The 26,954-nt window shown below is 26.2% G+C and overlaps 8 protein-coding genes across 8 annotated transcripts; 6 read left to right on the top strand and 2 right to left on the bottom strand.

Annotated features, from left to right (window-relative positions):
* Positions 1-2,406: 2,406 nt before the first annotated feature.
* LOC122856159 (sugar transporter SWEET1-like) lies at positions 2,407-4,486 on the top strand. The gene is made up of 7 exons (XM_044157853.1): positions 2,407-2,622; positions 2,826-2,903; positions 2,967-3,090; positions 3,184-3,339; positions 3,418-3,537; positions 3,621-4,088; positions 4,481-4,486. The coding sequence occupies exons 1-7, from the start codon at positions 2,546-2,548 to the stop codon at positions 4,484-4,486; spliced, it is 1,029 nt and encodes a 342-aa protein (XP_044013788.1). The 5' UTR covers positions 2,407-2,545.
* A 448-nt stretch (positions 4,487-4,934) lies between these two features.
* Positions 4,935-8,489, top strand: LOC122856158 (piwi-like protein Siwi). The gene is made up of 4 exons (XM_044157852.1): positions 4,935-5,250; positions 5,360-5,465; positions 5,560-6,158; positions 6,241-8,489. Exons 1-4 carry the CDS (start codon positions 5,032-5,034, stop codon positions 8,110-8,112), a joined length of 2,796 nt encoding a protein of 931 aa, XP_044013787.1. The 5' UTR covers positions 4,935-5,031; the 3' UTR covers positions 8,113-8,489.
* A 135-nt stretch (positions 8,490-8,624) lies between these two features.
* LOC122856648 (zinc finger CCHC-type and RNA-binding motif-containing protein 1-like) lies at positions 8,625-9,852 on the top strand. Its single transcript, XM_044158386.1, has 2 exons — positions 8,625-8,789; positions 8,856-9,852. The coding sequence occupies exons 1-2, from the start codon at positions 8,677-8,679 to the stop codon at positions 9,472-9,474; spliced, it is 732 nt and encodes a 243-aa protein (XP_044014321.1). The 5' UTR covers positions 8,625-8,676; the 3' UTR covers positions 9,475-9,852.
* Positions 9,529-13,047, bottom strand: LOC122856647. Its single transcript, XM_044158385.1, has 3 exons — positions 11,811-13,047; positions 10,021-11,747; positions 9,529-9,936 (listed from the first exon to the last, which is right to left on the bottom strand). Exons 1-3 carry the CDS (start codon positions 12,575-12,577, stop codon positions 9,752-9,754), a joined length of 2,679 nt encoding a protein of 892 aa, XP_044014320.1. The 5' UTR covers positions 12,578-13,047; the 3' UTR covers positions 9,529-9,751.
* Positions 13,048-13,223: 176 nt separating this feature from the next.
* LOC122856157 (mismatch repair endonuclease PMS2-like) lies at positions 13,224-15,463 on the bottom strand. Its single transcript, XM_044157850.1, is given in 4 exon segments — positions 13,224-14,632; positions 14,635-15,057; positions 15,127-15,286; positions 15,365-15,463. Coding segments are annotated over 4 exon segments (2,091 nt in total).
* Positions 15,464-16,099: 636 nt separating this feature from the next.
* On the top strand, positions 16,100-22,259 carry LOC122856644 (protein mahjong-like). Its single transcript, XM_044158382.1, has 4 exons — positions 16,100-16,312; positions 16,795-17,070; positions 17,160-21,738; positions 21,810-22,259. Exons 2-4 carry the CDS (start codon positions 16,810-16,812, stop codon positions 22,160-22,162), a joined length of 5,193 nt encoding a protein of 1,730 aa, XP_044014317.1. The 5' UTR covers positions 16,100-16,312; positions 16,795-16,809; the 3' UTR covers positions 22,163-22,259.
* A 169-nt stretch (positions 22,260-22,428) lies between these two features.
* On the top strand, positions 22,429-24,703 carry LOC122856645 (protein arginine N-methyltransferase 5-like). Its single transcript, XM_044158383.1, has 4 exons — positions 22,429-22,647; positions 22,723-24,188; positions 24,255-24,436; positions 24,512-24,703. Exons 1-4 carry the CDS (start codon positions 22,556-22,558, stop codon positions 24,662-24,664), a joined length of 1,893 nt encoding a protein of 630 aa, XP_044014318.1. The 5' UTR covers positions 22,429-22,555; the 3' UTR covers positions 24,665-24,703.
* A 102-nt stretch (positions 24,704-24,805) lies between these two features.
* On the top strand, positions 24,806-26,051 carry LOC122856646 (glycine cleavage system H protein, mitochondrial-like). Its single transcript, XM_044158384.1, has 3 exons — positions 24,806-25,476; positions 25,559-25,702; positions 25,769-26,051. The coding sequence occupies exons 1-3, from the start codon at positions 25,320-25,322 to the stop codon at positions 25,993-25,995; spliced, it is 528 nt and encodes a 175-aa protein (XP_044014319.1). The 5' UTR covers positions 24,806-25,319; the 3' UTR covers positions 25,996-26,051.
* Positions 26,052-26,954: the final 903 nt, after the last annotated feature.

Here is a 26,954-nt window from a genome sequence, read left to right as displayed (position 1 = left end):
AATTATAAAATTATTAATTTTTTATTTACATATTTTTTTTTATTGTTTATTTAAAAGATTTATGATTTTTATTTTTAATTGTTTATTCACTTAAGCTGTGACAAAAATTAATTAAGTTGTGTGATTAATTATTTTAAATGTTATATTGAAAAAAAAATCTCTGTATAAATTTTTTACTATTTAATTTTTACTATTTATTTATTTATTTAATAAATCACGTTATTTTTTTTTTTTTTTTTGTGTATATAGTATGGGACTGTCATCAATCGGGGTCAAAAATAAAATTTCGTTTTTTTTCTTCTTCAACAAGAGAAAAAAATTCAATAGATTATGACAGAGCACTGCTCGATGAAGGAAGGAATGAAAACTTTTGGAAGATGTTGAACAATTTTTATATGAATTATAAGCATCACCGAGTAAATGCTGTAGAAAAATTTATCGTTAATAGTTTGAAAAAATCAGATGAAACATTCTTTATGGCTATGATAATTCTTCATTTGAAAGAACTTGAAGAAGATGTAAAAAATGAATTTCCTATAAAACTATTAAAGGAAATGCAGAAACAAAAAGCACTTGGTCCAGTCCACTCTGAAGACGAAGTTGAAGATATCATCAATCGGTTGGAACAACTTTATGCTGATAGAATTGAAGGTCCATCAACATGGATTATTGAAGGCAAGAAGACGAGAAATAAAGTAGACTAGAAATAATAGTATATATATTATATATTTTATAATTTTTTAAATTTTTAATTTCAGAAACTGCCATTGAAGTAGCTCCAGTATATACTACATCATATAGACTCGAGTATTTAGAAACATTTCGAGCAGAAATGAGTGATTTTGCCGAATTTGAAAAAGATGCAGAAGCTTTCTGGAGAATATTAAGTACTTTCTGTATAAATTATACGTATGAGAACATAATTAATGCCATAAAGTATCTCGATAATGACATCAAAGAGTATTCAGTGAGGACTAAATGAACTGCTTCTATGTTGCTTGACGCATTGATAAGTCGTCTCAAGTATTTGCCAGAAACAGATACAAAAAAAAAATGTTATGTTGAATTATTAGAAGGATTGCAACGTAAAAAAATGATTGGAACATATTCTCAAGATGAAATTGACGATATTATCGATCGGTTGGAACCATCACTGTGGGCTCACGCACAGCGCAGAATTTACAAATTTTTTGAAGAACAATAAGAGAAATATTTCTATCAGGGAATAATTGAATAATTTCAAGTAAATAAAACACCAAAATAAATAATTAAATATTACTTCTTATTGGGTTTATTATTAATATTTTTATTTTTACTTTTTTTTAAAATTTTTATTATTTTATTATTACAATTCATTGGGACAAAATAAAGTCCAATGTAAATAGATACACTTTACAGATTTTCTTTTTTATTTTTCTTAAATTTTTTTTTTTATTTATAATATTGAAATCAATTGTCCAATTAAAAATAATGACACTCACGTCTTATGAAAAAACATATCATATACACACACAGCAGTAGTTCATTATGTTATTGATTTATTAAATTGGGAGAAGAAAAAAAAAAAATTAAACAATTATAACAGCAATAAAACAATAATGAAATTATTTTTTTTTTTTTTTTTATAATCATTACAAAAATATATTTAAATAATTATTCCCTTTTTTATTCAAATAACATTTAAAACAAATTTATTTTCTTTAAATTTTCTTTGTGTAATTATTATTTTTAATTTTTATCATAATTTAATTAACACTCGGATAAATCCATCATTAATTTTTAATAAAAAATAAGTAAATAATAATGTACTTTGATTCTTTTTCTAATTTAAAAAAAATTTCTAAACTCATATTGTTTTCTTTTTTTTTTTTTTAAATGTTTTACAAATTATTTATTTTGTTTCATCAGAGAAAATAATAATAGTTTTTATTTTTTTTAAATCCCATAAAATATATTTATATATATAAACACTACTCTTTAAATTGTTTATTTATTTAATTATTGAATCTCACGAGTAGTTCACACGACTAAAATTTATGTAGGCGTTATTTTTAATTAATTTTAATTAATTAATCTGTAATAAGAGTCTTGCAGGATCAACCGAGGAGTCATACTGAAGGCAACTCTTTTTTCTTTTTTTTCTTTTATATATATAATTTTTTGTGTTTTAATAATTGTTATTATAATTATTTTTTTTTCATTATTTTCTTTTTATAATTTTCTTCCAACTGATAGATGATATCAATATATCATCAATTTGGTATTCAAATCTTGTTCCAATCATATTCTCTTTTTTCATTTTTTTTAGGAACTTTTTGTAAAATTCATTTTTTAAATTTAAGTTACCGACTAAAACCCATAATGGCGCCTGAAATCCCATAATTCACCGCTAGAGATCCCATAATCGTGCACAGCCGGGTGCCGGACTGCCGGGTTAGTGAACACGGTGAACAGTGAACACGGTGAACACACTTATCGTAGCAGTAAACGTGACCATTGAATGTGGCAATTCTACATTACTTAAAACAATTAATTCTACATAAAAATGGTTCTTGCTGATCACGAGGATTCAATTGTTATAACAGCAATGTTGTTCAGCGTATTAAACATGTTTTCGGGAATGTAAGCAATTTTATAACTTTAATTTTAAATTATTTAAAAGTTTTAAGGTTATGATCAATGTGTACGAAAATGACCTTGTTTTTTTCTTATTATATTAAGGCTTCATTGAGATCACATACCTAGTGATCTATTCGGCTATAATGTCCTTGTTTGATTTTATATTTCAATGCATTTATTTAAATTTTTGTTTTTTTTTTTTGCAGTCTCATCTGTCTAGATATTTACAAGCAAGGCACTGCTGAAGGAGCAGATCCAATTCCATTTGTTGGAAGTATTGGATTGTGAGTATCAAAAAAAAATATAAAAAGCTTACTTAATACTTATAAAAAATATATATATTTCAGTGGACTACTTCTGCTAGAGCTTGCTTCAATCTTAAAGGACGAATCCATTGAATATCTCATAATTTTTGGTATCATCATGGACATTAGTTACGTTGTTTTTTTTTATATATATACACCAAATAAGGTAATTTTCAATTAATTTTATTCTTTTATTTTTCGTTTGATGATTTAATTTTTTTTGCAAACTAATAATGATGATGATTATTTAATTTTTTAGGAGGCATTACTCTATACAGTTGCCAAAATGTTAGCAATTGTAATTGCACTTTTGATTTATGCACGTCTTGAAGACCCATTCACACTTGAATTTAGATGGGGAGTAATAGTCAATATTGCCTACTTTTTGTTAGTTGTTTCTCCATTCTTTAATCTTGTAAGTAACATATAAACTTTGATATAAACTATATTAACTTTGACTTTGTCAATTAAATTATTATTATTATTATTTTAGAGATATATATATCGCACAAAAACTTCAGGTATACTTCCATTTCCAATAATACTAATAGGAGCACCTGCTTCATTTCTATGGCTATTTTATGGAATTATTCATAATGATGGTATTATGATTGTAAGTTTTTTATAACAATAATAATAATACAAATAAATAAATTGTATTTGTATTCTATTTATTCATTTATTTATTTATTTCAGATTCAAAATTGCATTGTGTTGGCTATACGAGGTCTTCAGTTATGGTGTCTTGGCCACTATCCTAAAAGAGATAAAAAATTAGATAAATCAAACCAAGAAGAATCATCTAAACCCACTGAAGTGAAAAAATTAGATATACCAAGCCAGGAAGAACCATCTGAAGTCAATGAAAAAGAAAAATTAGATATACCAAGCCAAGAAGAACCATCTGAAGTCAATGAAAAAGAAAAATTAGATAAATCAAACCAAGAAGAACCATCTGAAGTCAATGAAAAAGAAAAATTAGATAAATCAAACCAAGAAGAACCATCTGAAGTCAATGAAAAAGAAAAATTAGATAAATCAAACCAAGAAGAACCATCTGAAGTCAATGAAAAAGAAAAATTAGATAAATCAAACCAAGAAGAACCATCTGAAGTCAATGAAAAAGAAAAATTAGATAAATCAAACCAAGAAGAACCATCTGAAGTCAATGAAAAAGAAAAATTAGATAAATCAAACCAAGAAGAACCATCTCAACAACAAGAAAAACTTGAAGAAAAACTTGAAAAGAAAATCAAAAAATCAAAAAAACAAAAAAAACAAGAAGAACAAAAAAAACAAAAAAAACAAGAAGAACAAAAAAAACAAAAAAACTAATGATGATTAATTTAGCAAATAAATAGTCTTTTTTTTTTTCTTTTTTCTTATTTTGATAACATTTATTTACACTGCAAAATAATTGGGAAGTTTAACACAAATTGATGGATATACTTTTTCTAAATCATCTCTTTGTTTTTTTTTATAAAAAAAATATATATATTGATTCAAAGTAACATATGAGATATATAATTTAATTATTTTAATTATTAATAAATAAGCTGTAATTAAAAACGAACCAATTATTAAACTGTTTTTTCTACAAATAAATTTAAATTAATAATTTTTTTAATCTAAATATCTCATGAGTCTTTGTTCGTTTATTTTAAAATCATCTTCGTTACTCTCGCATTACCATTAATTTTAATATAAAAAAATAATTAATATTCATCAATATTTGCTGCATTAAACTCTTATATTAAACTGCTCATCATCAAATTAAAAAGTAAGTTAATCAAACTAATTTTATATATCAATTTATAATCCGCGAAAAAATTTTACTAGCCTAAAATTAAAATATCCAGGTGATAAAAAAAAAAATTATTAAAAAAAAAAATTTTATTGCTATCGGCCATCTTGTTTAAAAGAATATTCTACAATCTTTTGTTTAATAAAATCAAGGACAATTTTTTTTGTTTTTCATTTTGGAGTACTCAATTTTTTTGTGATAATTTTAATTGTTAGTTTTTTTTTTTTTTTGTGATAATTTTATTATCTGATATTAAAGATTTGAATACTAACCTAATTTAATTATTTAGGATAATAATAAAAAATGGAATCTGGAAGAGGACGAAGCAGAGGACGTGCTCGTGGCATTCGTCTCCAACAAATACTTGTAACACCTGGTCCACCAGAGCAACAACAGCAATCATCACTTGGTCCAATTCATGGTTCAACTTCATCACTTCCAAGATTATGGGCAGCTCCATATGCTCGACGACCAGGACCACCAGCTGAATCAACTGGACAAGCAGTGTCTTCACAAATTGCAGTAAGTTGTATATTATATTATGTATAATTTTTTTAATGACAAAAAAATATATATTTATATATTTTGCTTGATAAAATTATTTATTAATTTAAAATTAATATTTTTATAGACAACTGCACCACCTGTTGGAGTTCCATCTGTAGTCACAACAAATTTGCTACAAGAATTGCCTCAAAGACAAGGCAGTAGAGGTGTTCCAAGACCAGCAACAAATGGTAAAATAATTGAATAAATAATTTAATTTTTGCAGTATATATATTTATTTATTAATAAAATTTTTTATATTATTTTTTGCTGTTTTATTTTTAGTTGAGTGTAGAGAGCCATATTTTGCAACACTTGCAACAACAAGTGTACCACGAGAATTGTCTTCAGCTGCAGTATCTGATAGAGTTGCTCCAAGACCATCATCTGATGTTGCAGCTACAAAACCAGTACGTAGTGCAAGACGTGATAACAAAGCTCCTGAAATAAATACTCGTCCAGCTCAATGGATTGAATCAAAAAAAGGCACAAGTGGCAAACAAGTAACACTCAGAGCAAATTATTTTAAAATAGCAGCAGCTCCAACCTGGTGTCTTTATCAGTATCATGTTGATTTTCAACCAGAAGAAGATCGTATATTTGTACGAAAAGGATTATTAAATCTTCATAAAACAGTATTGGGTGGCTACATGTTTAATGGTAAATCACTCATCTTAGCATCACGTTTACCAAAAGACATCACTCAGCTATCAAGTCTACGTCAATCTGATGGAGTACATATTCGTATAATTATCAAATTGGCTGGTACTTTGGAACGAGGTGATGAACAATATCTTCAATTTTATAATATTTTAATGAAAAAATGCTTGGCACACTTGAAATTACAACTTGTTGGAAGAAATTATTTTGATCCAATTGCTAAAGTAAGTATTTTAATTAATATCAGCTGTTTATTTAATTTAATTTTTTTGTTTTTAAATTTATTTTATTTAAATTTTAAATTAGGTTGCAATATATGAACATAATTTTGAATTATGGCCTGGTTATATAACTTCAATTCGTCAGCATGAACGTGATCTTATGATGTGCTGTGAAATAACACACAAAGTTATGAGACAAGAAAAATTACTTAACATCATGACTCGAATTAGAAGTGATCATGGTGCTAATTTTCAGGCTGCTTGTAAAGCTGAAGTTATTGGAATTACAGTATTAACTGATTACAATAACAAGACATACAGAGTTGAAGATATTGATTTTCAAGCAACTCCATTATCAACGTTTAATTTAAAAAAAGAAAATCGTGATGTATCATATGCTGATTATTATAGAAATAAATATAACATAAAAATTAAACACGTTACACAGCCAATGCTGATTACAAGATCATCTGATAAAAATCGTCAAGATTCTACTGATACAATGTTATATTTAGTTCCTGAACTTTGTCGAGCAACAGGTATTACTGATGCAATGAGAAATGACTACAAGATTATGGATGCAATGGCAAAACATACACGTATATCAGCTGAGACTAGAGTTAAAAAATTAAATGTTTTTAATCAACGTCTTCATGGTGAACCAAAAGTTGTTACTGATTTTCGTGAATGGCAGCTTGAGCTTGAAAAACAATTGGTCAGTATTCCAGCTCGTGTTTTACGTGAAACCCAAGTATTTTTTGCTAATAAAATTTCTATTGGAGCTGGTCAAAATGCTGATTGGACAAATGCATTTAGAAATAATGGATTAATTGAGCCTGTATCATTAACTGATTGGGTTGTTATTGTACCTGATAAATTAATGGATCAATGCAGAAATTTTATTCGTATAATGCAACGTTCATTGAAAAATTTACAAATACGTGATCCAAATTATGTTAAAATACGTAATGATTCTGCTCAATCATTTACAAGTGAGCTTGAAAATATATTGAGCCATAAAAATCCTCAACTAATATTATGTGTATTATTTAAACAACGTGGTGATATTTATTCAGCAATTAAAAAAAAATGTTGTATTGATAGACCAGTACCATGTCAAATAGTAACATCAAAATGTTTTTATAATTCAAATAAAATTTCAATTGCAACAAAAGTTGCAATACAAATGAATTGTAAAATTGGTGGTTTTCCATGGAGTTGTTTGATACCATTAGATGGATTAATGGTTATTGGCTATGATGTTTGTCATGATACAAATCAACGTGGTAAAGATTTTGGTGCAATGGTTGCATCATTGGATAAACGTTTGGGTCGTTATTATTCAGCTGTATCATCTCATCAATCATCTGATCAATTAACAAGGGAACTAATAATAAATATCAAAAAGGCAATACAAAAATATCAAGAAATAAATCGTGCATTACCAGAAAAAATAATTATTTACAGAGATGGAGTTGGTGATGGACAAGTTGCACATATTTTTCAGCATGAAGTTGTTGATATTAAAAATAGTCTTGCTGAAATTTATGAATGTTCACCTGATGCTGTACCAATGGCATATGTCATTGTAACAAAATGTTTAAATACACGTTTATTTGCTGATAATCGTGGGCATATTTGTAATCCAGAACCTGGTACAATTGTTGATGATGTCATTACCAATCCAACAAAATATGATTTTTATGTTGTTTCACAATCAATCAGACAAGGATCAGTTGCTCCAACTTCATTTAGTGTTGTTCATGATAATGTTGGACTTGATCCAGATAAAATGCAAATTTTAACATACAGACTTATGCATATGTATTTTAATTGGTCTGGCACTGTCAAAGTTCCTGCACCAGTACAGTTTGCACAAAAACTTGCATTTTTAGTTTCACAATCTATTCATGCTACACCAAATTCACAGCTTGAAACATTACTGTATTATTTGTAAGTCAATCGTTATTCTTAATTTCTAATTTTTAATTTAAAAAAAAAAAAAAACAATATGACTAACTAATTTTATTTTGTTTAAATGATCGTGTTTAAAGGAAATCGAATTATTTTGTAATTATCAATTAATCAAATTATTTTTTTTTTTTAAATTGTGTTCGTATATTATTTGTTGTTTTATTTTTTTTGTTTTGTTATTAGTTTTGTGTTATCTTTTTTAAATCAAATTTAAAAATAAATTTTAAAAAATTAATAATATAATTTTGAATTAATCGAAAAAAAAAAATATAAATGTAAAGTTTATTTTACTCAAGTTATTTTTATAATTGAAATAATATTTCATAAATAAATTTATAATAAAAAAATATACACTTAAAATATTACTGATTATTTAAATTTAAAAATAAAAAAAAAATACATACTGTCGTTGTGCAGCGCAGTCTGTCGTCGACACATGTTATTAAATATTTATTCTCTCTTTTTACTCTCTCTCTTTCTTTCTCTCGTGTTTTGATAATATTATTATTTATTATTGTATCACTGTCAAAGTGTCAAACATAAAAAAATGAGCAGTGGACTTGCTCCAAGTAAATCAACAGTTTACATTTCAAACTTGCCATTTTCATTGACAAATAATGATATACATAAACTCCTGGAGCATCATGGAAAAATTGTCAAGTATGTATTGATTAAATAAAGCTATATAATTGTCATATTAATAAATAATAATTTGTAATATTACAGAGTAACTGTTGTAAAAGATAGAAAATCACGAAAAAGTAAAGGTGTTGCTTTTGTATTATTTTTAAAACAAGAAGAAGCATCAGAGTGTGCTAAAAATATAAATAATACTGAAATTGGTGGTAGAACAGTTAAAAGTTCAATTGCTGTTGATAATGGACGTAGTGCTGATTTTATAAGACGTCGTGAATATCCAGATAAATCACAGTGTTGGGAATGTGGACAAGAAGGACATTTATCATATCAGTGTAGCCAAAATACACTTGGACCAAGAACACCACCACCAAAAAAAATAAGAATACGTAAAAAATCAAAAAATCAAACATCAGCAAATGGTCCAACTGAATATTATGACAGTGACAGTGATGATGGATTAAAAAAACCAAGAAAAATACCAGCTATTGAACAAGATGATACTGAAGAGTATGAAGAAGAAGACACTGAAACATTGAGTGCTGCAATTAGACTAGAACAAGAGCAATATGAACTAGAAGAGTATAGAAATAAAGTTGCTAATGGACAATATGATGATTTAAATAGTCAAAAAATTAATTTACAAAATCGCAAAAGACTAAAAGTTAGTAATTATTTAAGTGATGAAGATGTTGAATTGAGTGATTAATATAATTTTTGTTATAAACTTAAATATAAAAAAAAAATAAATTAAACTATTAAATTACAAAAAACACTTTTTATTTTTATTTGTATAAAAATATTTAATATTAAAAAAAAAATAGTTAATTAATAATTAAAAATGTCATGTCTATTTCATTATGTTCAAAATGTCTTGGTAACAGAGAAAAAAAAAAAAAAATAATAAATTAATTCATCTTAATTAAATTTACCAACATTCAATGATAAAAACAAAAAAAAAAAAATTGATAATGTTAATAATTTTATTAAAAAAGTTTTTGATATAATTCTTCAGCATTTGACCATTTTTTTTTCTTCAATGATTCATCAGTCAATTTATTAATAAATTCATGTTTTTTGCTGTAAATTTTTTCTGATAAAGAAACATTTTTTAATTGAATATCTTCTCTATCAAGAATGAGTTTTGATTCAACAGATTCTGCAACATATTCTACAACACAAAAAAGTAAATGAGAAAATTAATAATCACCAATTAAAGAAGAGCATGAAGAGGAAGATATATGTAAATAATTACTATCAATAACATCAGCATCATCATTAACTGTTCTAAGTTTATCCCATGACAGTTGAACTTTGTGTTCAAGAACTGGTTGCTGTGCATGTAAAACAAAACGATGATCAAGCCATGCCAATGAACACAAAAATCTTGTTGATGTTTTAATGATTGAACGATGTTTATCCTTAAATTTATTCCACTTTTCATTTTTCATATCATCATCATTACATTGATTATAAAAATCCCTTTCAAGTGATTCAATGTCCAACATGTGCATATCATAAATCATCAATAAAGCATGTGTCAACACATGCTCACGACATTCACACTCATCATGTTGATCATCACCAAATGGCCATTTCGTTTTTTCCAGTGTAAACACATTATCAACAAATGTCAATATCGAACTTGCAATATCAATATTTGTTAATATATCAAAATCAAATTTTTCTAGCTGCAACATGAACACACGTAGTAAACACGAATCATAATGAAATTTTCTTTCATTATTGTGATATATTAGCTTGGTCTTTTTTAAATTTTCACATAAATTATCAACAAAGATATATGATCTACTAAAGTGTGATAATATTCTAGTTATTGTTGGGAAGCATGACATAAGTGGTCTTGAAAATATTATTTCTTTAAATATATCACAAACATATTGAATACTTATGACACTATTAAAACCAGTCAGCTTATCAACACTGTACAGTGTCTCTAGAAGTGAACATATTAAACCAGTAAATTGATGACTTCTTCTTATTTTACTAACTACAATAATAAATTCATTAATCAATTTTAATACTTGATGATTTTTAACTTTTGATTGCCAGTCATTGTAACGTAACAATTGTGATGAATAAGTTTTATATAGCTCATCATTTTTTAATGCAAGATTAATCTTACCAGCTATAAAATCACTTAAATATTTTGATGATCTTGCAATATGTGATAGTATTGAGAATGTTCTTCTTGATTCAATACCACGTTCTTTGTCATACCAAGCTTTAGCATCACACAATGATTTATTATGATCAATTTTGAGTTTATAAAAATTTGAAAAATACAAATCATCCATGTCTTTGAGATCATCATTTTGCATTTCACTTTCAATTGTTTTTAATACAACTGTTGTGTTTAATAATAATTCCATTGATGTTAATATTATTTTGTTTATCATTGATATTGATTCTGATGAATTTATTTCATCAGATGTTTTTTTAATTAACGATGATAATTCTGGTAAATAAAATTCGACATTTAGATTTTTTGAATTTACAACTGTTACAATTGGCTTGACTAATAATGGATTTTCAAATATTCTTGATGAAAATATATCATGAAGTATTGGTATACTTTTTTGACCAATTTTATCTGTTATTTGAATATCAACAACTGATTTTTCTGGTAATGGTGTTTCAAATATTTGTTGTGGTATATTTTTAAGTGGATAATAACATCCTGGTAATTTATGACGATGATTTAATTTTTTAATAATATCTGTTTGCATTGTAAAATCAATTTTTTTAATTGACACATCAGGTGGACGTTTAAATGGACTTGGTGGCATATTTGTTTGTGGATTTGTCAATTTAATTGATGATTTTTCAATTAATTTTAAACGATCAATTGAATTTTTTAAATCATAATCTTTTAAACTATTTTCTTTTTTTAATGAATCATTTTCATTTAAAAGATTTTTTATTTTAGCCTCTAGTTGAGTTAATATAGCTTGATTTTGTCTGCAAGAAAATAAACAACAATTACAAATTAAAATATCATTTGAATAAAAATTCTATACATACTTTTCCATGTTAGTTTTTATTTTATCCATTTCCGACATGACTTTAGCTATTTTCTGTCTTAAATATATTTTTTCACCTTCACTTGAGCTATTATCTCTCATTAATTTTTCATTTTTTTTTTGTAATTTGATTGTTTTAATTGATGGATCATCATCATCATCAATTGAGACAACAGTTGAATTTAAATGATTACCAGCAATAAGATGTGCATTGAATTGTGATAATGTTGTTGTTTCATCATGAAAATTACGTTGTTCAACAGACGATGCTAATCTTTGTGAATAAATACTCTGACGTCTAGGTGCAAATCCATTTGTTCTTGATTCATAGCTTGTCGATGGTTTTGATGTAAATCCATTTGTTTTAACTGGTGAAACTGGTTTAACAAATGGTACAACAAGTTTATTGGGTGTTGATGGTTTACTTGTTGATGATGACCCATTGTTTTTCAATGTTTTTGAATTACCATCATCATTTGATCTATCATCATTATTATCTGTTTGTGATCCATGATTATTAATATCTTCAAGGGATGTATTGACTGCTTGTGAAAAAGCTTGTGATGCAATATTGTCAATGACTTCAAATGCATCATCACAAAAATCATCATCATCACCCCATAAATCTTGATCTATCACAGTATCTGGTTTATTTGTTTGTTGTCTTTGAGGTGCAACATGATCACTTGTTTTTGTAATATCCAATTTTGGTCTTTTAGCTGGTGATGATTTTTCTCCATTAAAACGATTACCATATCTTTTTGACATTTTGACATTAATAATTCATTTGTCATCATTTCAATACAGGTATTTCTAATTACTATACACATATTATATTTTTAACAACAAGAAACTTTAACAATATTCATCAATGACAACATGGTTTTTTTGTTTATAATAATATCAATTTTATAAAAAAATTGTGTGAGTAGAAAAATAGAAAGTAATTTTAAAATTTGATATATTTTTTAATTTAAATAAACAAACAAACATTTACAAACGAGTAAACGATATATATTTAAAAAGCAATTATCAGTTATTGACTTATCTTTGATGACACAACTGATTTTTTAAGTCATCAATGAAATTTATATATCACATAAAAAATACACACACAAATGTACAATTAATTTAGAGCCATTATTATTGTTCACAGCTGATTATTTATTTATCTAACAAACTACACCAATACGATTTCATAAAAAAATAAATTATAACTAATGTCAGGATTATTTAAATTAACTAATTATCATTTAAGTAATAATTGTAATAATTGTAATCTTTGTACTGAATTCTGTTAAAAATTGAATCAAAATTTATATATATTTGAGGTTATTTGTAATTGCAGATGATAAAGTAGATACCTTTGTCAACAAAGCAAGTTTTAAATCAATTTTAATTAATTAATTAGACATTATAATAATTTTAATGATATTAAATGTCTAATTGTTGGTCTTCCATGTGGACAATTCCATGGATTTTTCATGACTCCCATTTGATTAATTAAACGTTTCATTTCTGAATGATTCAAGTTGGTTCCAATCATAACAGCACCACGACATGCTCTTGATGCTAACATTTGGCGTACTCTACTTGGTCTTAATATTTTACCATTATCTTGATTCATCATGACATCATCAACAGTACCACCTTCTTTTATTAAAAATATTAATTCTTCAATATCTTGTTGATCAAACTGCCAATTTCCACTTACTGGAATACCAGTTAACATAACTCTTTTTCCATAATCATCATTTGTATTAATATTAAATGTAAAACCATTTGCATCAAAAAATTTTCGATTATCAATTAATATTGTTTCATTTAATGATGATAAATTTAATGATTTTGGTATTATTAATTTTTGAGTTTTTAATATTGTTTCGTTATTTAATTTTTCGAATCTATATTTTTCATCAGTTGCATGTTGATCAATTATAAATAAATCATCATCTAATTCAGCTATAATAAAACCTAAATTAAATTGTCCAATTATTTTCATTTTTATAAATGATTCTGTTGATAATTCTTTCATTAATTCTTTTTCAGCATCTGAACTTTTACTTGGATCAATTTTTGCTCTAAATTTTATATTATTATTACAATTATTATCAATGTTATTTAATTCGCATTTTTTTTTCATTGATAATTTTATTATATCAATGTTTATTTTCATTTCTGAATCAGGTAATTTTTCATAATAAATTTCATCTATTTTATTTTTATTATCAACATCAGTAGCATCAGCATTGCCAGAATCATCAACATTATCAGCATCATTAACATGTTGTTTTAATTGAATCATCTTTTTTTTTTGTGGTGGAGTATTTTCTCTAGATGGTGATGTTAAATTTCTTTTCAATGTATACTGTAGCTGTTCAAGTGTTTGACTTTTAAAATTGCCTTGCATTTTTTGCCATTTTTTAAGTAAACTCATTTTAATAACAGCTAAAATTAATTTTTCTTGTGTTAAAAAAATGGTACGTTTATCTGGTGTAACATTAACATCAGTATTCAACTGATTCAGCAATAAATTAATAAAAACAAATGGATATTGTTTATTATTAAATTTATGATAAATATTATTAATTAATTTGGCAATTTTTAATATATTACATGGTCTACCATTGACAAAAAAAAATTGACGATCAGGTGATGCACGTCCCATTCCATGTTCACAGCTACTTGTTAAAAAATTCCATTTAAAATCAATAACAATATCATTTGGTAAATTAAATTCTTCAATAATATCATCATCTGGCTGACAAATATCAACATTATCAATGCCAACTAATGTTTTACTACCAAATATTGATATTGCATATCCAATACACTATTTGATCTATTTGTTCCAACAATTTTATTTGTCGTTTTACCATCAATTGTATTTGTACATGTTATTTTAATACCAGTTGATACTAAACAATAACCATATAATATTTGTACAGCACGTGAAAATTCTTTTTTAATATTTCTATGAAATTCTTTAGCTCTAACTGGTAAATTTTTAAATATATTTTTAACAATAACTGTTGTACCAATTTCACGTGCACAAATATCTTTTTTTTCAAGATTACCATTTTTATCAAATTTTAATTTATATGCATGTTTATTATTGCTATTATTTGTTATTATTGTTACATCTGATAATGAGCATAATGAACTCAATGCTTCACCACGAAAGCCAAATGTTGATACTTCAAATATATCAGAAAAATCACGTAATTTTGATGTATGATGTCTAAGACCTGTAATTAAATTAAAATTATTATTATTATTAATTTTTATATTGTTTATTATTGTTTATTTGTAATTACCTAGACCCTCAAAGTCTGATTCAAGTACACCACTTCCATTGTCTGATACAGTTATACAAGATTTTCCATGATCAATTAATTTGACATCAACAGATGTTGCTCCACTGTCCAAACTATTTTCAACTAGTTCTTTTATAGCAACAGCAAGATCCAAAACAACCTGAATAATTTATATTTTTATTAATTGTTAATGTTATACTCGTTTGTGATAAATACATTGATGAATCATTAATCTTACTTGGCCTGAACAAATTTTGTGGACAGTCTCTTTATTGATGACATTTATTTTTTTAGATTCTTCCTGAGTGGCAACTGGTTCATCATTTACCTCAATCATTTTATCATTATTTAGATATTTTATTTATTTAAATTAATTTGTTTAAATCTATTTGTTTATGTTGTCCAATGTTGTCCAATGTTGTCAAAATGTCAAAGCTCAACTGAACCAAGGCTTGAGACCTGTGGCTCCATCTTACACCTCTAGTCTTCTTGCTCTCTCATCAGCTGACTTTATTTGCAAAATTAAAAATTAAATTTTTTAATTATAAAAACAATAATTTATGTATTTATAATTTTTATTTTTCATTTACTCAATTTAATTATAAAAAAAAAAAAACAAGAACCAAATTTAAATTTAACCGCGAGAAAAAAAAATAAAAAAAAAAAATTGCAAATTTGAATTTTGTCTCAATTTGTTATTAAAATAAAAATATTTATAATTAATAAATTGATTGTTTTTAAATCCCAATAATATCCTCAAATATTCTTCTAATTATTACACTCAATTATTAATAAATAATCAAATTATTTATATTTTTAAATAAATTAACAAAACATGTCTCTTTTTTTTTTTTTACGTTAAAAATTATTTTTTATTTTTTTTTTGTTATTGAACAGGTGCGTACAAATAAGTTTAGAGAGCTGGTCTTGCCGGCATCGTTGAGAGATGTATTTGATTGTATATATATTTATAATGAAAAAGGCCAGTAAAATTGAGTAAAAATTTTGTAGCCAAGTTGTGCAAGTTGTCTCATGTTAGTGCATGATTTATTTTCCTCGTGCTGAATTTAATAAATCATTAACAAACTTTAAATATATATTTTTTTTTTACAATAGCCAAGTGTTAGATAAACAATTTGTTTATATTAATTGTAATATACATTGTAAAATTTAATTAATTTTATAGGTAAGTCCTTTTTTTTTTTTTCATCCAATTAATAATAATCTGTCATAATTTACAATTCTCTCTCCTTTTTTAATTTGGTTATATTTTAACTATAATTTCTAATTTTTTTATTATTTATTAGCACATAATTGACATGTCTGGGTTTTTTAAATCTTTGTCCAGTATTGTTAATTATTATTTAATTAATAAATGTTTACATTCATTTTTTTTGTTTCCATAAAAAAGTGTATTAATTTATTATTTCGAGGTTATGATTTTGTTGATTAATTTGCTTATTTTCAATTGTTTACTAAAATTATAATAATCATTTAGCCACAATTATTATTAACTATTATTTGTTTAAATAATTTATTTGTTGAATAATTTTGAATAATATATTTATTTATTTTTTTTTTTGGAGTAAATGTGTTTGTTTATTTTTATGATTACATCATTTTTTTATTTAAATTTTGTTGTAATATAATTTTTGTTGTTGTTTATAGTTATAAATAATAAAAATGGCAACAGCCGAGTCATTGTCTGAAGTGACTGATGTTGTTCAAATATTAAAACAATGGGAAGAGGAACATGGTATAACAACATATGATCCAATTCCAACACTGGAAAGACTTGCTGAAATAATTGAATTGGAAAAAGAAAATTATTATAAAATGGATCCAGATCCATTTGATGAAAGGCATCCATCACGTGCATATCCTGATTGTAATTTTGGTCATATATTAAAAGTACTATTTCGTAAAGATAGTTTTATAACAAAGGTAAAATATTTTTGAAACAGTTTTTAATTAAATCCTCTTGTTGTTGTTGTTGTTGTTAATGTTTGACAATTTATTTTTTATTTAACTAGTTGATCAACGATTATCTTCGAGATACATTTTACAGAGGAAGTGGAATTGATCGTGATGTACGTTTATTAAATATTGCAGCATGTCGTCTTGTGTTGGATATATTACCTGGACTTGAAACATCAGCAGTATTTCAACCAGATATGGAAAGTTTAATATTACGTTTATATAGTTGGGCTGAAAATTCCCATGAACCATTACAAAGTTATGCAACTGGTTTGTTAGCAGCAGCAATGGAAGTACAAGATATTGCAACAAGTTTTCGTGAACAAAATGCACATTTAATACCACTTATGTTACAAAGATTACATGTATTACAATCAACTGCTGAAGAAGAACGTCAATGTTCAATAAATCCACGTCCATTTGCTCATGTTGGATCAAATCGTAATGGTACATGTTCATCACAAATTCATCATGATACAAATGAACATAAATTATCAACACCAATAAAACGTAAAATATCAGATGTTAAAATTGATAATAATGTTAAAAAACATCCAAATGAATTATTTCCAATTGATGATACAGATGGTGGTGGTGGTGGTGGTGGTAGTAATGGTGCTAGTGTAAATATTATTGATAATCATGATGATAATGCTGTTAATAATATTGATGATACACCACCAAGTAAAAAAACTAAAAAAACAAATGATAATAATGTTAAAAATAATACAGAATCATCAGACATGATGTCACCACCATTATCAATACCAAAAATACAAAATAGTAATAATCACAATAGTAACAATAATAATTTATTAAATAATCATCATGATAATAATACACCAACAAAAAATACACGTTCAACACCACCAAGGCAAACACCAACACCAACAAAATTAAATTTAAATAATACATCAACACCAACAACAACAACAACAACAACACCATCAGCTACAACAACAATTGTAAATCGACAATTACAAAGATCATCAACACCGTCAATGTTACTTGAAGGTAATTCAAATTCTTCATGGGCTGAATTAGAAACTTATGTTATTGGTAGTGTACAAATATATCCACCAACATTAGCAACACGACAAATGTTAATATTACGTTATTTAGCACCAATGGGTGAATATCAAGAATTTCTTGGTCCAGTTTTTGAGCATAATGCATTAGAATTAATATTAAAATATATAAATGTTAGAAAAACAAAAGATAGTAGGCTAGCATTTGAAGCATTAAAATATTTAGCATCATTACTTGTACATAAAAAATTTTCACTTGAATTTTTAAATATGTCAGGTTTACAAAAATTATTAGATGTACCAAGACCAAGTGTTGCTGCAACTGGTGTTAGTATATGTCTTTATTATTTAACATATTGTGAAGATGCTATGGAACGTGTTTGTTTATTACCAGAACAAATTGTCAAAGAATTAGTGACATATGTATTATGGTTATTAGAAACAAGTCATGATTCTGGTAGATGTCATGGTACAATGTTTTTTGGTTTTTCATTTCCATTTAAAGTTATACTTGATGAATTTGATTCACAAGGTGGTTTACGTATATTATTAAATGTCATATCAACATTAAAAATATTAAATTTTGAAGAACAAGATATACAATCAATAAATGATGATGAAGACAATGCTGCACGTCAAATTGTTCGTCATGTTGTAACAGCATTAAAAAGATATATGGAAGCACATTTATACTGGAAATCAGAACAGCTACAACGTCTTGAAAATGCACGTAATGATCAGGATAATCGTCATCAATATTTAATACCACCATATAAACCATGTAAGCTACGTAGTGATGAAGTACAAAGTAAAGTTGAATTATTACAAGAATTAATGAATGTCAGAACACCATGGCAACCAGTACAACAATTATATAATTTACAAGGTATCAATTTATTGTTACGTATAATAGCAATATCACGTGAATGGAATTTTAGTGGACGTGCAACATTTAGTGCTGAAACAGTTAAATGTTGTTTTGATGTTATTGCAATATGTTCAGTTGTACCAAAAGTATTATTATTATTGTGTGATCGTATTGATATACCAGATATGTCAATGACAATTGCTATTAATTTATTACTTGCTGCTGCTGAAGGTGAAATAATACAAGATCCAGATGTACAAAGAGCAGCTCTACGTGCATTAATCAACTGTGTATGTTCACCAATAAATCGTGTTGGTGGTAATGTTGGTAGATATTCAATAAGTGGTTCAGCTAAAAAAAAAACAATTCATAATAGTGAAGAATTAATACAAAAAATATGGGAAAGTGTTAGATCAAATAATGGTATTATGATGTTACTTGGTTTAATGTCAGTTAAAGTACCAATAACAGATGCTGATAGTATACGTGCACTTGCATGTCGTGCATTAGCTGGTTTAGCTAGAAGTGAAAAAGTACGTCAAATAATATCAAAATTACCAATGTTTACTACTGGACATATACAATCATTAATGAAAGATCCAATATTACAAGAAAAACGACAAGAACATGTTACATTTCAAAAATATGCACTTGAATTAATGGAACGTGTTTCTGGTAAAGCTAAACCATCTGGTGCTGAATATGAAATGACACTTGCATCACTACATCGTGCAAATGTTGTTGCACAAACACGTATACAATATAATGATCATGATTTAAATTTATTAATACATCAACATTTAGTGTCAAAAGGTTTAATTGATACAGCAATGACATTACAAAAAGAAGCCTGTCTTGAATCAACACTTGTACCACAAAAACTATTACCGTATCAGCCAATTCCATATAAAAGTTTAGTGCCAAATATTAGAGCTAATTCATCACAAGTGTCATCATCATTATCATCATCGCATTATAATACACCAAAAGTATCACGTGGTGATTGTTCAGCAGCATCATCATCATCACGTACAAATTTATTACAATCTCCTTTATCAACACCATCAAGATATATTAATAATCCAACAACAGCAACAGCAGCAGCAGCAATAGGAACAACAGCAGCAGGAACAACATCAACACCCATGAGAATTAGTAAATTATCAGATAGTTGTTGTCAAACACCACCACCACTTGCACCACAAGCATCAACATCAATTATAAATAATAATAATACATCATTATTATCGTCATCATCATCATCAATTAAATTACAAACAACAAATCCTAAAAAAATTATAATTAATGAAAAAAAATCAACAACAACGCCATTATCAAATATTGATAATAATAATAGTACATTAAATTCGTTGATATCATCAACACCAACAAGTAGATTAGAAAAACCAACAGCACGTGAAATAGCAGCTATTAGTGGTGTTGTTGGTGGTGGTGGTGGTTGTGTTAGTAGTAATTTAACAACATTATCATCAACAAATTACAATACAACAATATCATTAAATTCAATAATTAAAGAATATTTAACAAATCAACATGCATTATGTAAAAATCCAATGGTAACATGTCCACAATTTAATTTACTTGAACCACATAAATGTCCAGATCCAAGAACTAAAAATTCAACACCAATAAATATGTCTGTTAGACTTGGTAGACGACAATTTGGTATGGATAGTAGAAGATTAGATAGAAAACATATTTATAGTCGTTTTTGTCCAGTTAAAACATTTAAACCAACTGAAGCTGAAGGAGGTTTTACATATTGTATATTTACACCTTGTCAACAATTTTTAATGCTTGGTACACAACCAGGTGATGTTAAAATGTTTAATATACATTCTGGTGTTGAAGAAGTAACATATCAATGTCATGAATCATATATTAAATATATGGAAATGAATCAAACTGGTGAATTATTATTAACAAATACTGAATGGCGTGCACCATTATCAGCATTATGGTCATGTGGTTCATTTTTTGAAATGAGAGTATCATTTGAAAATGAAAGTCATGTTGAATTTAGTAAACATCAAGATAAAATTATTGGTACACAACAAGATAAATCAACAATATATGATGTTACAACTGGTGCCTTAATTAAAGAATTAATACCATCAATATCAAATCAATATATTGAAAATAGAGCAACATTTAGTATGAATGATGAGCTTGTATTGAGTGATGGTATATTATGGGATGTTAATTCTGGCAAAGAAATACATAAATTTGATAAATTAAATCAAACATTAAATGGTGTTTTTCATCCAAATGGTATTGAAGTTGTATCAAATACCGAAGTATGGGATTTACGTACATTTCATTTACTAAACACAGTACCAACATTAGAAAAAATGAATGTATTATTTTCACCAATAAATAATATACTCTATGCAATATCATGTGATGAAGATGGTGATGATGAAACATCATATTTAACATCATTTAAAACATTAGATGCCAATGATTACAGTAGCATTGCAACGTATGACGTTAAAAGAGTTATTCCATCATTGGCTATTAATAAATTTGATACACAAATTGCCATTGTTGAAAATTATGGTACACATGATGGTCCAGTGGATTCACATGTTAGAATATATGATGTTGGAAGAAAACGTGATGATGATGATGAAGAAGTTGATGAAGATGATGAGGATGATTTAGATGCTAGTGATGATGATGGATCAAACTCTGGATCAGATGATAATATTGTTGAAGGTAAATAATACACTAAATCATTCAATTTATTCAGTTGATTAATTGCTTATTTTTTTTTTTATTTTTTACAGATGAAGATAATATGAATTTAGGTGGTGGAGTTGAGGTCATAGATTTTGATGTTACAGATCAAGATGGGTTAGATAATGCTGAAGGTGATGATGATGATGATGAAGATGAAGATAATGATGATGATGACGACGACGACGATGATGATGATGATGATGATATGGATGAGTGGGATAGTGGATCTGATTTAAGTAATTTTATGCAAGTATTCGGTTCAGAAAATAATGATGAAGATGATACTGATGATTATGATGATGATGATGATGATGATGATGGTGATGAAGACGACGACGATGATGATGATGTTGATGATAGCGACGATAGCATTGGTGATAATAATGGTATTCAGCCATAAATTTCATCGTACAAAATTTTTTTTTTTAAATAAATTTAAGTATTTTAAGCTGTTGCCTCAGTAAAATTTAAATAATAAAATAATATGTAAAATTGTATTTATATTTATTTACTTTAATTAAAAAATCCCTTTTTTCAAAAAACCTTAAGGCTAATATACATGATTTTCATTTGCACCATTTTTTTTTTTTTTCTTTTGTCGTTGTTATTATTATTATAAAGCTTTGGGGGGAAAAAAGTGGAAAAAAAAAAAAAATACATTTGTCTTTTGTACTGTTGGACAATGTGTTGTAACCTTAAACCCGGCAAATGAAAACAAATTATTTATATATTTTTCAAATAGATATTATTAAATTTTTTGTTAATTAAAATTAAAAAATTATTAATAAATATAATGGCGAGTGATGCACCATTATCATGTGGTCTTGAGTACACCTCTGCAGCATGGGATTTATCTGAATGTTTGAAAAATGCTAGAAGAGCTAGGTTTGTAAAATAAAATTCCTTTGTTTAGTATTTAATATAAATAATTAATTAATTTTTTTATCAATATAATTATAGATATGGATTTATTATTGTACCATTGGTTCATCCAAGTTATAAACAAGAATTTATATCTGGTGCTGCATTAGCAAGAAGTGAATCAGAAGCATTTACAAGACCTGATATGATACTAATGAATTCAGAATGGTCAACAATGATTGTTGGTAGTTTTTCTTACTATGAAGAAGTTGATTCAAAAATTCCATATGTCAGAACAAATAGTGAAAAAGCATTGTTACAAGAAATATCATTGGCATCACATCTTAATATTCCAGCAGTGACATTTAAATTGACATCTGGTTTAAGTGAAAAAAGTAATCTTGCACGTATTGTATTTAATAAACTTGTAACACCAACATCATTACAATTTTGGATACAAATAGACATGACAAATCCTAAAAAACAAGCAATGTCATATCGTACAAATGACATTGATGAACAATCAATTCAATGTCCATGGGAATGGTGGAATGAATTTCGTAGTTTTTGTGATTTTGATAAAAAACTTGGTGTATCACTTGTTGTCAGTAAAGACATACCAGATGATCAAGAAATAATGAGATGGCTTGGTGAACCAATTAAAACACTTGTATTTCCAGCAAGCGTATTTTTATCAAATAAAAAAGGTTATCCAGTGCTAAGTAAGGCACATCAAGAATTAGTTAATAAATTTTTATCAATGAATATACAAATGGTTGTAACTGGTGTTGATGGTTCTGAACATATTGCACATTATTATACATATCTTGATCAATTATGGAAACGTGGATTATCAGAATTTGGACCACGTGAACGTTTTGGTCGTGGCTATGAGGATTATTTACAATTTCCACTTCAACCATTGATGGATAATCTTGAATCTGGTACATATGAAGTATTTGAAAAAGATCCAGTTAAATATACACAATATCAAACAGCAATATTAAAAGCACTTATTAAAAAACGTGAAGAATTTAATAGTGTATTTTCAACAAATCCAATTGTAATAACAGTTGTTGGTGCTGGTAGAGGACCACTTGTACGTGCAGCATTAAATGCTGCTGATATTGCTGCTTGTAAAGTTAAAGTATTTGCTGTTGAAAAAAATCCAAATGCTGTATTAACATTACGTGCATTAAAAAATGATGTATTTGATGAACGTGTTACAATTGTATCATGTGATATGAGAGATTGGAAAGCACCAGAAAATGCTGATATATTAGTATCTGAATTACTTGGTTCATTTGGTGATAATGAATTATCACCAGAGTGTCTTGATGGTGCACAAAATTATTTAAAACCAAATGGTATTAGTATACCACAATCTTATACATCATATATTGCTCCAGTACAATCATCAAAACTTTATAATGAATTACGTTCATGTCAAGATAAAGATAAATCACCAATTTCACATTTTGAAACTCCATATGTTGTTTATTTACAAAATAAATATGACATTGGTTCACCACAAGCATTGTTTACATTCCAACATCCAAATAGAGGTAATAATAATATTTATTTATTTATATTTTTGTCAATAATTAATAATTTATCATGTTTTTGTTTAGATGAAGTCATTGATAATTCAAGATATGGACAAAAAACATTTAACGTTCAACAAAAAGCTGTTTTACATGGTTTTTCTGGCTACTTTGATGTTGTATTATTTGAAGATGTTACTATCAGTATTGTACCACAAACTCATAGCAATGGAATGTTTAGTTGGTTCCCAATATTTTTTCCTCTCAAGGTAATAATATTAATTTCTTCATTTATTTGCTTGATTATTTTTGGTAATTAATTTATGATATTTATAATTTAACAGGAACCAGTACATGTCAATCAGGGTGATACTATTGAAGTACATTTTTGGCGTCGATGCAGTCCAAAAAATGTTTGGTATGAATGGTCAATTTCAAAACCAAGACCACTTACCATTCACAATCCAAATGGTCGTTCATACACTATGGGCCTTTAATTAATTCAATTAACATGATTTTTTTTTTTTTTTTTTTAAATCTACAAATAGTTCAATATATATTTTTTTTCTACAGCAAATTAATAAATTAATCAAATGTCATTTATATTACATTGTTGTCTAAGAAAGGAAAAAAAATATATAAAAGTATACACATCATTTTTTTTCATACAAATTTTAGTTGATTTGTTGTGTTTTATTTTTCATTTAAAAATAGGTCATATTATTTCCTTGATAAGAGTCTAGCATTGACCTGACTGCTAGTTTTTATTTTATTTTTTTTAAATGAATATTAAATTGTCGAAGAGGGCACCACTTGCTGAAGAACAACAACAACAACAAATTGGCCAATAAATATAATATGTAATTCATTTGTGTTAACATTGATAGTAAAGGTCGTGGTGATTATTAAAAAAGATTACAATTAAAAAAATAATAACTATAGACACATCATCAATCATCATTCATTTGAATGACTGTTAGTTGTAAAGTAACGTGACGTTGATCCAGAGAACTACATAAATCTCTTGGGATTTTAATAATTTAACAACACACTTGTCCAAGGATACAATAACACATCCAAGGATTTATCAATATAAATAAATATAAATTATCATTATTGTTAAATAAATAAAACAGGTAAATTGTTAATGACATGATGACTCAATTTGTCAATTGTTTAACAAGGCTCAGTCTAAAATCATTATCATCATCATCAACAAATTCATTAAACATTGTTAATTCTTTTGTAAAATTGTCAGCAAACAATTTTTATAATGTTAGAAATATATCAACGACATTAATTAAAAATGGTAAATAATAAAATAATTATATTTTACTTATTAATTTATTTAAATTAAATAGATAATTGGAAATTTAATTTATATTTTTTAGACAGGTTATATTCTGATAAACATGAATGGATTTTAGTTAAAGAAAATATTGGTACTGTTGGTATTTCAAGCTATGCACAAGAGGCACTTGGTGATGTTGTTTATGTTGAATTACCAGATGTTGGAAAAATAATAAAAAAAGAAGGTAAATGTTTTTAAGGAAAAGATGTTTAAATAATTTTTGAGCTTAATATTGATGATTCAATTGCAGATGAAGTTGGAGCATTGGAATCAGTTAAAGCAGCATCTGAACTAATAAGTCCAGTAAGTGGTAAAGTAATTGAAAAGAATAGTGATGTTGAAAATAAACCAGGACTCGTCAATACATCTTGTTATGATCAAGGATGGCTTTATAAAGTTGAACTATCAAGTCATGATGAAGTTAGCAATTTAATGGATGAAAAAACATACCAAGAATATCTAAAAACTGATCATTGATTTTATAAAATATTATTAGTTTTAATTAATTCAAATAAACGATATTTATTTGTGAATTTATTCTTTCTTTTTGTGGTCATTTAGAGATAAAACATGTCACAATATTTTCAGAGATTAATTGTGATGATGATGATGATGAAACTCAACTCAATTTATGACCTCAACTATTGCGAGATACTTGTGAATTAAATTATCATTAAACAAGATAATTATTCATCTATTTCGTTTTTTTTTTTTTTTTTTATTTTGAATGTTTAATCATTAAACTAATACACTTGTTTTTTTTTTTTTTATTATCAAAGAAATATAATATATATATTTACAAGAAATAATTTCTGCATTTTTTTTTGCTAATTGTATTATTTTTTTTTCTACATAATTTACAAATTTGCTAGTAAAACTGTTGTTGAAAAAAAAAACAAAATTACATTGTAAATTAATTTCTCCACTTGCTGTTTTTATTTTTAAAATATATTTATTATAATTAATCCATCAATTAAGCAATTTTTAAAATAATTTTCATTTTTTTTTTTACAATAGTTATAATTTTAAATCCATGAATTTAATTGTGTTAAAAACTGTACATTTATTATTTCATACAACACGATAATTATATTTTTAATTTAATTATTAAAATTTACAATGAATTTCGATTATAATTAAATCGAACAAACGATTAATTTGAAATGGACGTTTATTTTTAATTATTAAGCTTGATGTTAATGCCTAGTAAAGCTGCATTCAAAAATATATATATTAATATATAATTATTAAGATTCAATGCATTGGCCTTTTAAACAATAATAAGACTTCAAGTTTTTTAATAATTTCTCCAAGATAATAACAAGCACAATTTAAATAAAATGATGCGACACACGAGGCTCTTTTAAAAATTCACTTTTACAATAATTAACAATTATTTATTATTATTAATAAATCAGCACAGAGAGACAGAGAGA

This window comes from Aphidius gifuensis, linkage group LG5 (assembly GCF_014905175.1).
Source record: "Aphidius gifuensis isolate YNYX2018 linkage group LG5, ASM1490517v1, whole genome shotgun sequence".
NCBI lineage: Eukaryota > Metazoa > Arthropoda > Insecta > Hymenoptera > Braconidae > Aphidius > Aphidius gifuensis.
Note: the sequence above shows the minus strand (reverse complement) of the source record. Positions and strands in the feature narration are given on the sequence as shown.

Excerpts from the sequence above, each read along its gene's own strand:
- LOC122856159 (XM_044157853.1), top strand. The coding sequence starts at position 2,546 with ATGGTTCTTGCTGATCACGAGGATTCAATTGTTATAACAGCAATGTTG. Across the intron at positions 3,340-3,417 it reads TTTCTCCATTCTTTAATCTT|AGATATATATATCGCACAAA; the intron begins GTAAGTAACATA and ends TTATTATTTTAG. Across the intron at positions 3,538-3,620 it reads ATAATGATGGTATTATGATT|ATTCAAAATTGCATTGTGTT; the intron begins GTAAGTTTTTTA and ends TATTTATTTCAG.
- LOC122856158 (XM_044157852.1), top strand. The coding sequence starts at position 5,032 with ATGGAATCTGGAAGAGGACGAAGCAGAGGACGTGCTCGTGGCATTCGT. Across the intron at positions 5,251-5,359 it reads CAGTGTCTTCACAAATTGCA|ACAACTGCACCACCTGTTGG; the intron begins GTAAGTTGTATA and ends ATATTTTTATAG. Across the intron at positions 6,159-6,240 it reads ATTTTGATCCAATTGCTAAA|GTTGCAATATATGAACATAA; the intron begins GTAAGTATTTTA and ends ATTTTAAATTAG.
- LOC122856648 (XM_044158386.1), top strand. The coding sequence starts at position 8,677 with ATGAGCAGTGGACTTGCTCCAAGTAAATCAACAGTTTACATTTCAAAC. Across the intron at positions 8,790-8,855 it reads CATCATGGAAAAATTGTCAA|AGTAACTGTTGTAAAAGATA; the intron begins GTATGTATTGAT and ends GTAATATTACAG.
- LOC122856647 (XM_044158385.1), bottom strand. The coding sequence starts at position 12,577 with ATGTCAAAAAGATATGGTAATCGTTTTAATGGAGAAAAATCATCACCA. Across the intron at positions 11,748-11,810 it reads ATAAAAACTAACATGGAAAA|ACAAAATCAAGCTATATTAA; the intron begins GTATGTATAGAA and ends ATTTTCTTGCAG. Across the intron at positions 9,937-10,020 it reads TGATGCTGATGTTATTGATA|AATATGTTGCAGAATCTGTT; the intron begins GTAATTATTTAC and ends TTTGTGTTGTAG.
- LOC122856644 (XM_044158382.1), top strand. The coding sequence starts at position 16,810 with ATGGCAACAGCCGAGTCATTGTCTGAAGTGACTGATGTTGTTCAAATA. Across the intron at positions 17,071-17,159 it reads AAGATAGTTTTATAACAAAG|TTGATCAACGATTATCTTCG; the intron begins GTAAAATATTTT and ends TTATTTAACTAG. Across the intron at positions 21,739-21,809 it reads AGATGATAATATTGTTGAAG|ATGAAGATAATATGAATTTA; the intron begins GTAAATAATACA and ends TATTTTTTACAG.
- LOC122856645 (XM_044158383.1), top strand. The coding sequence starts at position 22,556 with ATGGCGAGTGATGCACCATTATCATGTGGTCTTGAGTACACCTCTGCA. Across the intron at positions 22,648-22,722 it reads AAAAATGCTAGAAGAGCTAG|ATATGGATTTATTATTGTAC; the intron begins GTTTGTAAAATA and ends ATATAATTATAG. Across the intron at positions 24,189-24,254 it reads ATTCCAACATCCAAATAGAG|ATGAAGTCATTGATAATTCA; the intron begins GTAATAATAATA and ends GTTTTTGTTTAG.
- LOC122856646 (XM_044158384.1), top strand. The coding sequence starts at position 25,320 with ATGATGACTCAATTTGTCAATTGTTTAACAAGGCTCAGTCTAAAATCA. Across the intron at positions 25,477-25,558 it reads AACGACATTAATTAAAAATG|ACAGGTTATATTCTGATAAA; the intron begins GTAAATAATAAA and ends TATATTTTTTAG. Across the intron at positions 25,703-25,768 it reads AAAAATAATAAAAAAAGAAG|ATGAAGTTGGAGCATTGGAA; the intron begins GTAAATGTTTTT and ends ATTCAATTGCAG.